Raw genomic sequence first — 13006 nt, forward strand, 5'->3', positions numbered from 1 at the left:
GCTTTTGAAAATGTAAAAATATTCCTAAAATGTGCGATATTTTTTGAATATCTAATTTAGGCGACAGTTATTCACCTCATAATGGATATGTGCGGCCTTCGATCAGGCGAGGCGTAGGGCTGGACTCGTAAACAAAGGAATCGCTTCAATAGATAAGAAATTTTACAGCTCGTTCAATATTGGCATCATTAACGACGTTGAGTATATCAACCAATCACAAACGCTTGAATTGTCTTGTTGTTCTTAGCATTGCCAAGGATTGAAAAAGTATTTTGTGGCGTCAATTTCTCCATCAAGTTCCACGGGTGACAGATTTCTAGAACCTATTGAAGACATGTTTTGTTCGCCAAGCACATGTTGATGAAATAAATTAGACATGAATCGGACCCAAAGTCTGATGAAAAAATAAAGCTTTAGACGCGGCTCGTTTCAGAGTCCAATACCGCGATGTTTTCTATAAGACAGTCCTGTGTTTTAGAGAATGGAATGCTTTCTGATATGATGAGCTTTCCTTTCGCTCCATCAGGAAAAACCGCTGCGTGGTACTTCCTGATCTCTGTGGAAGAACAGCTGCTTGGTCCTTCACGATCTCTAAGGAAGAAGCGCTGCTTGGTCCTTCACGATCTCTAGGGAAGAACCGCCGTTTGATCCTTCACAATAAAGAACACTCCGTGCCCTTCACGATAGCTGTGGAAGAACCGCTGATCGGTCCTTCACGATCTCTATGGAAGAACCGCTGATTGGTCCTTCACGATCTCTATGGAAGAACCGATGATTGGTCCTTCACGATATCTATGGAAGAACCGCTGATTGGTCCTTCACGATCTCTATGGAAGAACCGCTGATTGGTCCTTCACGATCTCTATGGAAGAACCGATGATTGGTCCTTCACGATCTCTATGGAAGAACCGCTGATTGGTCCTTCACGATCTCTATGGAAGAACCGATGATTGGTCCTTCACGATATCTATGGAAGAACCGCTGATTGGTCCTTCACGATCTCTATGGAAGAACCGCTGCCTTTTCCTTCCCAAAGAAGAACCACTCCGTATCCTTTACGATCGCTGTGGAAGAACCGCTGCGCGGTCCTTCACAATGATGGAATCCGGAAAACATGTAGAGGGGCAACTGAAATGAGATCGATAGTTGATGTTATTGATATTATGGCAATCTATTTTATAACTGCACAAAGTTCAATCATTTTCTATCATCGTCTGCCGATATTTTACTAAACTCTCTTAAAGGTTCTACTGATTTAGATATCGCAAAATGATGAATATATTTGGAGATGTGATACAGAGGAAAATACAAAAGAATCTGAGTTGCAAAAGAACACTTTTGGGTAAAAACGAAGGCAAAGCTTCAGTTACATGAAAGTTTAGAATGAAATTGCATTGGTTAGGTTGCACGTAGTCGAGCACTAACATTTCTTGCCGCACAATAGATTGATATTTCTCCTGTCATTTTCTCTAGTTATCTTCAAGTTTTCGTTTTAGTCACTTAAACCGTTCTTCATTTAGGTGCCTCATATCTATTTCTGTTCTCGATAACGTAAATGTACCCCAAATTATTAACTATGGGTTTCTGCACAGATATTTTTTTTTTGTAAGATGCAAGCAAATATTTATTTTATCTTTTAAACAGCACTATCTACAGAAAAAAAAATCGATTGTATTTCCAATAAATGATAGTTGGATTTTTGTACTTTTCCGTATTAACTAGCATATGTGAAAAGTATATTTTCCAAATACTTGAGTGATGAAAAGATAAGGAATGTACTATTATTGTGTCATTTTTTTAGTATAACGAAATTAGAAAACTTTTCATGGTTCATCAATTGAATTTTGACAATTTATCTCATAAAAGCAATCGCCGCATCCGAGGACATAGGATTAATCAGTTCTGGAAGATCTACATTTTTAGATAGATATTATTGAACTAGTTTATATATATCTATATAGATATTCTCACTAAAGGGGAATAAAAGTAAATATCTTGTGAAAGTTTCGCATTCTTCAGCTGCGAAATAAATTATGAGACATTTGCATTTAAAGTTATTGATTAAATTTTAATCCTTCCTTGAAGAGAAATTGTTCCACTTTCCACTCATAATTTTGCATATATCTCTATTTTTCTGTAAAATTACTTTGGTGATTTTTAAAATTTTTTAAAGTTTATTAAATGATAAGTTGAAGAATAGTTTGATTGTACAACGAGCACAAACATCGTAGAAAAGTATTGTTATTATTAAAATTAACTTCAGATTTATTTTTCAATATCAAGGTTTAAAAAAAAAAAACACACACAAAACAATATATATATAAATTAATTTGAATTTTGACATCTTGAATTCAAATTATGTTTTTCGCAATCACGAGTGTGTGTTTGTGTGTGTGTGTGTGTGTGGGGGGGTATGTGTGTGTGTGTGTACGGGTTATGTGTATGTGTGTGTAGGCATGTGTGTTTGTGTCTGTGGGGGGGGGTATGTGTATGTGTGTGCAGGCATATGTGTCTGTGTGCAGGCATGAATGTGTGGGTAGTTGTGTGTATGTGTGTATATGTTTTTGTGTGTGTATGTGTGGGTGTCTGTATGTATGCGTGTGTGTATGTGTTTGTATGTGTGTAGGTGTATGTGTGTGCGTGTGTGTGTAGTTGTGCATGCATGCGCGTGTGTGTAGGACATGGATGCAACCTGGAGACGGCTTTCGCTAGAGGTGCAGCATCGTGAGGAGCCCGTCGACGGTGATGGTGCGGAGGATGGCGGTGGGAAAAATCAAAGGAACGCCAAAAACAGTCAAGTGAGAACAATAAGCAATCGTGATTGCTCAAAAAAAAAAAAAAAAAAAAAAAAAAAAAAAAAAAAAAAAAAAAAAAAACTCTGAAAATAATAGTTAAATTATAATTGTTAGGTTTATTCAAATTATGTAAACATCATAAATATCCATATTAACAAGTTATTTTCACTAAAGCAGTTTAGGAAAATCTATTTAGCTAACTCAATATCAAGAAAATATTCATTATACCGTTAGAAGGTAATGCCATAATTACAATGTAAGATACTTTTATTATCTTTTGAAACTTTTAAAATAAGTTTCGGTCAAATGTACGTTTTTGAAATATCACTTCTAATTATATTTCTGTAAGAAGTTACAATGAGATTGCTTCCGAAATTTTAGAAGTTTTTTTTTTCTGAAAGAGCATTCTTAAAAACATAGGATTTAACCATTTTTTCAAAGAACTCGACAGTTTTGTATTTTCTAACAATTATTTTAAACGATACTATTTCATTGTTTACGCTTCTGCACATGACATCACAAGTGATGAAATGCCATTCACTGATGCCATTACCGCAGTGCACAACATTTAATTCGCTTCTTCACTCACATGCACTGGCAACATTATGGTTGATAGTAAGCGTAGAGCGCAATATTTAATTCGCTTCTTCACTCACATACACTGGCAACATTATGGTTGATAGTAAGCGTAGAGCGCAATATTTAATTCGCTTCTTCACTCACATACACTGGCAACATTATGGTTGATAGTAAGCGTAGAGCGCAATATTTAATTCGCTTCTTCACTCACATACACTGGCAACATTATGGTTGATAGTAAGCGTAGAGCGCAATATTTAATTCGCTTCTACACTCACATACACTGGCAACATTATGGTTGATAGTAAGCGTAGAGCGCAATATTTAATTCGCTACTGAATTATCATAAGCTGAAAACGCGGTAGAAAGCAAGCGTAAGCATTCAGCACTCCAGTGGAGATGTGGTAAAGTACATCACTTGTGACGTCATAAAGACCATGCCTTATTTTCAAAATCGGATATTTAAAAAAATTAATTAAAAATTAAGCGTTAGGAAAATAAAAGTTTTCCTTGCTCCATGTTTTTTTTTTTGCTTATTCTATCCATTTCAATGAATAAAAGTAGTACTTTTGATTGAAGAAAACAACCCCAGTCTTCTATTTACGTAATTTTTCAAAGTTAATACAAACTCAAAGCCCCCGTAATACTAAATGCCTGTCGCATTCATAGACTAATAACAAGACTGTTATTATTTGTCTGTATTTGCATTTACCTCAAAAAGTAAACTTCCATCAATGCCTGAGTTGACTTCCAGGACGAAGTACAGCGCTGCCTAGCGGCAATCCAACGAAGGCGTTGCTATGGCCTTGGATTCAAACATTTACCTCCTGATTATTCACAATGGTGATATACCAGCAACCATCGAACGAAAGCGTTACTATGGCAATATATCCAAACAATTTAAATCACATTGCTAATTTCTAAGTTTAAATTTAGAAATTAACCAATTGGTAATTTCACCGCTATTAGTTCCTAATACCTTCGACAGATGGCAGAAGCCTCCGTACCAGCATCGACTGGTCCTCGTTCACTCGTTTTGGGTTCATTTTTGCTCTATGTTAAAAGCGAGAAAGCGATAGGCATTTAGTATTACGGGGGCGTCGTATTAAATAAGAGTTTTAAATACAAGGGAGACAATGAATAAATTTGATGAAAGAAGCAGACATAAATGACATTCAAGATTTCAATTAAAGAGACTTTACTCACAAGAACTTGCTCATTGCTTGATTTTAATCACAGTCTGAATATTATTGATTTCGGGATGTAATTTGCATCCGGATACTGTATAAATAGATACTTCTGTAAAAGGAAAGAAAGAATGTTAGCATTTTAAATCGTGTGATGTTATTAAAACAAACAGCTAAAAACGAAACAAACTGTAATTATTTCTTATATACTGTTATATACAGTCTAAAATATGAAGAATTTTTTCCAGTCTGTCCAGTAGCAGCTTTAGACTCTTGCTCCTAGATCTACCGAGAAAGCCAGAAATGACTTTTCACCTTTTATTTTAGCATGCAACGCTGTGTTTCATTCCTCCCAAATCTCCCCATATTTTAGCTGAGACTTCTTTTAAGAGTAGGGGAGACCAGTGGCGCACACAAGGGAGGGGTCCAGGGGGCCCGGACCCCTCCCACACCCATAGGTCTTGCTTTTCCCTAAAATTGATAACGATTCTATGTATTTTGTACGCATAACAATTTCAAGCAATGGAAACAATACTTTCAGTTGTAAGAAGTGAAAAACAAAATCCTAATGTTAAAAGATTTTTTAAAAATAATGTGCACTTTTCCTGTAACGAATTGCCTAAAACAAGCAGAATGGTGATTATAAATGAATACACTGTGATAACCATCATGTTTTTAGTTTTGTAATTACAGGTTAAAATGAGATTCTATGAACTTCTATGTTCTTCTAACAACGATGAATTTGATTTGCTGAATGATTTTTTAATTACGAGAAAACTAAATGCATGAATTATTTTGCTTTCTGGTTAATTCTTTAAGTACAATTCATTAAATAATGCTAATTACTTATTCAATAGTTTATTTTTTACCGTTTTTCGTTCTCGATAATCGATAAAATCAAGTCAATATGTTTGACGGCATATTGGGGTATGAGATGAGAATGAGATTTTTGATCTTGGACCCTCCCCTTTCAAAAGTCCTGTGTGCGACGCTGGGGGAGACTGTTGTACGTTGACCATGGTGTACCTTACGCCATGCACTCTAATCAGCTAGCGCTTTTACCAAGTGAGGGATCACGGTACTATGTCAGCCATGAGAGTCTCTACACCTGCCAGAGTGAGTTGTAGGTTGAAACTCCAGTTTTTATGTGGACAGTGATTGTTTTGTGATTTGTGCAAACAAAAGTAAATAACTCCAGTGTTACTTAAATGAAACTAGACTTTTAAAGACTAGTGTTACCCAACTGATTAACCATTATATCTCTTGCAGGGTTCGTACTCAATTTCAGAAATGAAATGAAGGAGTTTTGGAGGAGTTCTGAAGGAGTAAAATGAGATTTTGAAGGAGTACTAATGGGCTATCCTTAAACGATGTTGCACTTTTTTTTCAACATTTTCGAGTCCCTTCCCTTTGTCACAAAGTGTCACACTTCACCTTACTTCTCCTCTTGTCACATGTCATATTATTATAATAGCTGTGTCATGTCACTTTTTGTCACCATCTCTCTTCCCCTTGTCACAATTTCATGAATCCGTCTCCCTCTTTAAGGCATAGGCCCGACGAGAGGCCATGTCAGCCTAGTTGGAAACTAGGGGCTGGTGACAGTGACGCAAAAAACAGGAAGAAAAGAAGAAAGAAAAAAAGAGAATAAAGAAAAAAGGGGGGGGGGGGACTTCGAATAAGAGAAAACGTAAAGATTAAGTGAAATTTACTCTTTTGACATTTACTTTTATGGCACTTAAAATAGTGTTGTTTTCCAGTGAGCAGTTTCGATTTTTTTCTTTTTTTCCACAGTTATTTTTCTTATCTATGCCCCCTTCTTTTTTTCTTCTTTTACCCCTTTTTTCTTCCTTTCCCTCTTTTATTTTCTTTTTTTTTCGGGGGGACGGAAGGGACCCGGTGACATAAGTGACAAGGGGCCCTCTGCAGCCCTGTTAAGGCATGACATCACTTGTGGATGACTCTTTTTACAATATCATAACTGTGATTTACTAAACTTTTTTTTTTATTACAATCACTAAATAGAGTACATCTTGAAAATACTTATGTATTTTTAAATAATAATTAGACAAACTGACTTTCGCTGCTGAGAGTTTGGTGGAGGGAAAAGCAACAATCATAAAACTTGAAAGAGTAGCCAAGCACCATTTAAGCATGGTCTACGACACTTATGAAATGTCTTAGTCATCTAATAATATTTTCAATTTCAACTTCTATGATCAATTTGCAATTCACATCTTTTGAAAAATATTCAAAATTACTATATCAAAATCTTCCTTATACCTTTGCTCTTGTGACGATGTTAAGTTGTCGATCTAAGATACTGTCATAAAAGAAAATTTTGGAATCTTAAACTAAAAAAGAAGGAGTTTTGAAGGAGTTAAAACCAAAATGAAGGAGTTTGAATGGCCCTTCAAAAATTTTTTTTGGATGAAGGAGTATTGGAGGAGTTTTGAAGGAGCGTACGAACTGTCTTGCCTATCTCTAGGTAAGTGTATTCAACATTTAGTCTTTACTTTTTACGTAGCTGATAGGTTAGGGTAGTTTTGTGTAAACATGCACCCTCGTGTACCTTGAAACCAAGCTCCATCTTGTACCTTGAACCACTGGATCAAGGTACAATAGGTTGTAGTGATTGTTTTTTTTTTAGGTAGGATTTCATCATGCCTCGAAGTAAAACTGGAATCAAGAGGGATCCAGTAGATGTTGAGGCATTGCAAAAAAATGCTATTGAAGCAGTAAGAAGTAATGATCCTGACAAAAAAAAAAAAAAAATAATTTGAATTTTGACATCTTGAATTCAAATTATGTCTTTCGCAATCACGAGTGTGTGTATGTAGGCATGTGTGTTTGTGTGTGGGGGTATGTGTCTTTGTGTGTAGGGGTATGTGTATGTATGTGTAGGCATATGTGTTTGTGTCTGTGTGCTGACATAAGTGTGTGGGTAGTTGTGTGTATGAATGTGTGTGCGTGGGGGCGGGGTATGTGTATGTGTGTTTAGGCATATTTGTTTGTGTCTGTGTGCAGGCATGAATGTGTGGGTAGTTGTGGGTATGTGTGTGTGTATGTGTTTGCGTGTGTGTAGGTGTATGTGTGTGTAAGTGTATGTGTGTGTATGTGTTTGTGTGTGTGTGCGTGTGTGCGTGTAGTTGTGTATGTATGCGTGTGTGTGTAAGACATGGATGCAACCTGGAGACGGCTTTCGCTATAGGAGCAGCATCGTGAGGAGCCGGTCGACGGTGATGGTGCTGAGGGTGGCGGTGGGAAAATAAAATGATAGGACGCCAAAAACAGTCAAATGGAAGCAATAAGCAATCGTGATTGCTGAAAAAAAAGACTGTTAGAGAGGCCAAAAAAGTGTTCAAAGTGAGCAGGTCAACCATTACTAGGCATTTAAGAAAATTGAATGAAAGTGGGTCCAATAAACTTGAATACATCGTAAGTTATGCAGTTAAGCAAGTACAAGAGGTCTGTTTCAAGGTACACGAGCATCATGTACCATGGGCCAAAATACATAAAATTTGTGAAAAATATACAAAAATAAAAAAATATTTTTTTATAATCCGAAATTTTTTTTTACTTATGAAAAAAGGCTTGAAGTTAAGTTTTAATAACTAAAAACCATAAAAATCACATTCTTTTTTTGAAAACCAAAAGGTTTTAGAAGTGGTCCAAGGTACACTAGTCTCCCCTAAATCATATTCTTGATTATGTTTTCGCCGTAGAGGAAATTTTTAAAGAAATAGTGCCTTTATACCCCGACGGAAATACCTTCCGTGACAAATTTTATACTTGAACCGGAATTGAATTGGGCAAAAAAATTTGAGATTCGTATAGCATTCGCAGATCCCGATACTAATGATCCGTATCCACGGATTCACATTTTTAATGATCCGGCGCATCACTGGTACTCATGAAATTTTTTTTTGCGTTTGAAATGTTTTTTCATGCTTGTGATTTCCCGAAATGCAATGTAGCGCCTTGGGGACCATATAAAAAGTTAGATTTCGTATTTCTTCATCTTTTCATCGCCTCAAACCTTTAATGTCTTAACTCTGCATCCTATTCCGACCATTTTACAATTTTTGCAATTGTAAATATGCATGCGAACTAACGATTTTGAAAATAGAGATCTTGCAACTTGAAAGGGGGCACGCGTCGTTGATGAAATGCGTCGTGATATAATGTTTAAGAAATAGTTTTGCTTTACTTTATAACTTACATAAACATTGTTTGATATGACATGCAGTATGCTATTATAGAAAGGTAATTTTTAGGGACTTGATATTTAACTGAATTAACTTCAAATCTTAAAAACTCTGCCTTCTTGAAGTGAAAAATGAGGCGGTGCCCAGCTCAGTTGTGGCGGGTTTTATTCAAAGGCATGAAATTACGATGTTGCAAATTGTTCAAATAAAAAATGTAACGAAGCTGTGAAAACAATAACTGTTCATTAAAGGTTCGTATTGACTTTGATTCGTATTTTGCAATTTCTGCGCACAAAATCACGGTTATGATTTTTCCGTTAACGTTCTGTACGAACAAATCAAGTTATGCACTGAAAAAAAAAATCACAGGATGAAGTTTTAAAACCAAAATGGCAGTTCGGAGAAAAATAGTATTCTTACGTTCTGGCAGGTCATAAATTTTGGGCGGTAATTCCTTGAAGTAAGCGTGTCGAATAGCCTCGCTCGCTGATATCCTTAACCGGGGTTGTAACTGAAACAAACAGGAAATACAGTCAATTAAAGAAAAAACTGCGACTAAAACCTATATAAAGAACGACTTTGAAAGAAATTTAAATGTTAAGACTTTACATTACACTAAAGTTCTTTACAGTAACTTTACAGTAAAGTTCTTAATGCTGGTAACAAGAGTTATCCTATTTCAAAACAGTTTTTAAATTTAAAGAATAGGTTAGAAATGAATTTAAGGGAAAAGTACTTCTTTTGATACATTTAAAAATTCTTATACTCGCATTTACTTAATACCACTTACTAGCAGTACCCGCACGGCGATGCCCGTGCTAATAACTCAAAGGAAGTCCGTCAAACAAAAAAACTCCGCCCCCGCCCCCTTTCTGATGTGATATGATCATTTTTTTTCAACTAAAATACGTACACACTTTTTCAAAAGACCTATTACAGTTTCTTTGGAATTTAAAACTATTCGCCAAAACACAAAAATATTAACAGTAGCTTTAAAACACAAAAAAATCCTTCAACTACATAGTTTATCGCTTATAGCGCCAAGCAACCACGCTACCGTAACCCCGTCCTTTAGCGAGTGAAACGTTTTTTTTTGTCTCTGTAATTTAAAGTGTTTCGCCAAGTAAATAATCTTTACTAATATTATAAAGAGAGAGGGCGGATTTTTGTGTGTTTACATGTTCGAGGTAATCTCCGGAACCCCTGCACCTTTTGAAAAATTCTTTCACTATATGAAAGGTGCTTTCTTACTGAGTAACATAGGCTATAGTTCGAAAAAATCCGATAAATAGTTCTTTTTTTTAATTCCAATTTAGACCCAAATTTCACGTAAATTGCCTATTATTGGCTATTAAAGGGGTGAAAAATTGCTTGCACATATTAATATTTTATATCGTTGAAAAGGGTAGAATTTTTTGCGTTCTAAGCAAGTTGTTTCAATGCTCTAACTTCATTACGACGGGAGTAATTTGCGTTTTTAGCTCGAACTTTTTTAGGCTTAGATGAAATTTTTGCAATACTTTCTTCATTAAATTTATCAATAAAAATTGAAGGAATTGTCCCACAGTTTTCTTTTTGACACCGTTGGAAAATGCGACATTTTTTACTCCAGAAAAATCTCGACCTATGGTCGAAAAAATAACCTATCTCCAAAGGAAAAAAAGTTACAAGCCGTTAAAAATAAACTTCGAATAAATCTAATCTCCATTAAAATTGCTAATGTTTTGTTTTGCATTACCATGGTTACGTCTTTTAGCTTCGCTTCATTTTAATTTCTTAAAGGTCCACAAACTTGGTGCCACGGAATTATTAAGCAGTGCGGAAATGTTTTCGCCAATTCTGCACATTTTACGATCTACGTTATGATAATTCCCCTGGACAATGTAAAAATTGTGGGAAGAGTTTGAAAACTCGGAGACTTAGCAATTTTCCCTATTATCGCCAAATTTGTGGACGCCAAAGACCAAGAGCTAATGTATTTCGGCCATGGCCTTGCTGATAATGACAGAAGCAAACGATTATAGCCCATAATTGACGATAGCGCCAAACCCCCAGTTATCGAAATATTTTCGAAATTACTAATGAAAAGAAACCAGTCCATCGAAAAAGCAGGAGGGGATGGAAGTTGTATTTGTACGCGCTTTTACATTTAATTGTAAAGAAGAACATTACTATGATTTAGCTTTCAAAACTTAATGATATCCAAACAAAATATCAATGTGAAAAGTAGCCAAGTTCGATCGAAATGAGGTTCTGGATAGACGGTGTCGCCGACAAGATTCAGATCTCAACGGATAACAAGTTCCATAGCAGTTCCTCACGGAAATTGGATTGCCCCATGTTCTTCAATTCATTTTGAAAACTATTTTTTACTTTCTTTGATCCCGGATTTAATCTTAGCAAGTTACTGTATAATTGGAGTGGGCACATGTTTTGGAAATTGTTTTTTGACGACTAAAACTTGCCGCAATTGCAAACTTGCTCGCCGATTTTCAGCGTAAAGAAAGGAAATACACCACTCAGAGCATCCGAGGTTTTCGGACCCACGTTTACCGGCATTGGAAGCAAAGTTTCTACCACAAAGCCACGAAGGCCCCCAACGCATTATGAATGAGACATAATGAGTGATATAGTTTACAAAATCATTCCAATAAATTAATGAAAAAAAAATTCTTTCGAGAGAATTTTGACGGACAGGGGTAATCTTTATATCAGGATTTTTCTTAAAATTACTTTATGGACTATGTTTGGAGCTCAGACAAAATTATATGTGCACATTTTAACTAATGAAACAGGATCGTTCTTTTTATTTCTGAGTGGAAAGAGAAATTTACACTTGCTGTAAGAGTTTTTTTTATTTATTTAGTTTTATAGCACGAGCAGAGCCGTCCGGGTACTCCTAGTGCTATGATAAAAACGTTATGAAGAACAATCACAATTGAATAGTAAGACAAATCAAAATTATTTACTTAGATAAGTAACTATCTTCACTATAAGAACAAAAACAAACGTTGAAGAAATAAGAAAAACAAAACCCAATAGAAAAATCCTATAAAATCAAATTATGTACCTGAACATCGAAAAAAAAAAAAAAAAAGAAACGCATTCAAAAATCTGTTCGCTGATCACAACAGCGTAGCATGGGCATGGTTCCTCGCAGCTATTGACACTATCGGCCAACGCCCTCTCGAAGAGTTAACTTACCCCGCCATCTATTAGGAATTCTTAGAACTAAACTTACCCCGCCATCTATTATGAATTAATAGAACTAAACGATTAATTAAATATTTAATTTGCAATGACAAATATTTCAGTCTATCTGATTTAAGAAAAAATAGCCTGTAGCCTTTTTCAATAAATACTATTCAACACAAAAAGATTTTTTCATTTTGAACCAGTAGTTCCTGAGATTAGCGCGTTCAAATAAACTCTTCAACTTTATATGTATTAGTAGTTAATTATTAAGAACAATAAGACAATGATACGTATATATATATATATATATATATATATATATATATATATATATATATATATATATATATATATATATATATATATATATATATATATATATATATATATATCTTTACAAATCAGTTTTAGCATCGTTTAGGATTTTCTCTGAAAAGTTCCCTCGAGATTTGCCTCACGGCTGACTCGAACCTACGCCTATTCGATCGTGAATCCTACATCTTCAGGTTGAGCCACCGTGGCTACGCATAATCAGCGTTTCAAGCATTTTATATTATGAAATAAATTTTCCCGTTTTCGTAGCATTTTTTATTGCTGTTCCACTCCTATTAGTCATAACGTGATGTTATATGACTATATCCTTTTATATATATATATATATATATATATATATATATATATATATATATATATATATATATATATATATATATCCTTCCTCAATGAATGGACTATTCTATTCAACACAAAGAATTTTTCAATTCGAACCAGTAGTTTCTGAGATTAGCGCGTTCAAACAAGCAAACTCTACTGCTTTATATTATTAGTATAGATTGACTTAAATAGTGCCATATCAGAAAATTAGAAAAAAAGTTGAAGCAAGTTAAGTTTCTACGTTATGGCAATTTTAGCCGATTCAGTCTGAAATTCTTGAACAGACGAAAAACATTTATGATTTGTTTCACTGGATGGTTTTTGTAGCATTCAGAGGGTTTTGTAGTCATTTTCAGAGTTTTTACTATAGTTTGGGAAAACGTAACCT

The 13006-nt window shown here is 35.0% G+C and overlaps 1 protein-coding gene across 1 annotated transcript in view; it reads right to left on the reverse strand.

Moving 5' to 3' along the window:
* Nucleotides 1–4590: 4590 nt before the first annotated feature.
* LOC129232164 (cyclin-dependent kinase 14-like) overlaps nt 4591–13006 on the reverse strand; it is a 62440-nt gene continuing 54024 nt past the window's right edge. Inside the window, exons 11-12 of the mRNA XM_054866405.1 lie at nt 9190–9280; nt 4591–4673 (exon numbers count right to left, since the gene is read on the reverse strand). Of these exons, the coding sequence (XP_054722380.1) occupies nt 4591–4673; nt 9190–9280 (174 nt within the window). The remainder of the gene's footprint in view (nt 4674–9189; nt 9281–13006) is intronic.

This window comes from Uloborus diversus, unplaced genomic scaffold (genome assembly GCF_026930045.1).
Source record: "Uloborus diversus isolate 005 unplaced genomic scaffold, Udiv.v.3.1 scaffold_11, whole genome shotgun sequence".
In the NCBI taxonomy this organism is placed as follows: domain Eukaryota; kingdom Metazoa; phylum Arthropoda; class Arachnida; order Araneae; family Uloboridae; genus Uloborus; species Uloborus diversus.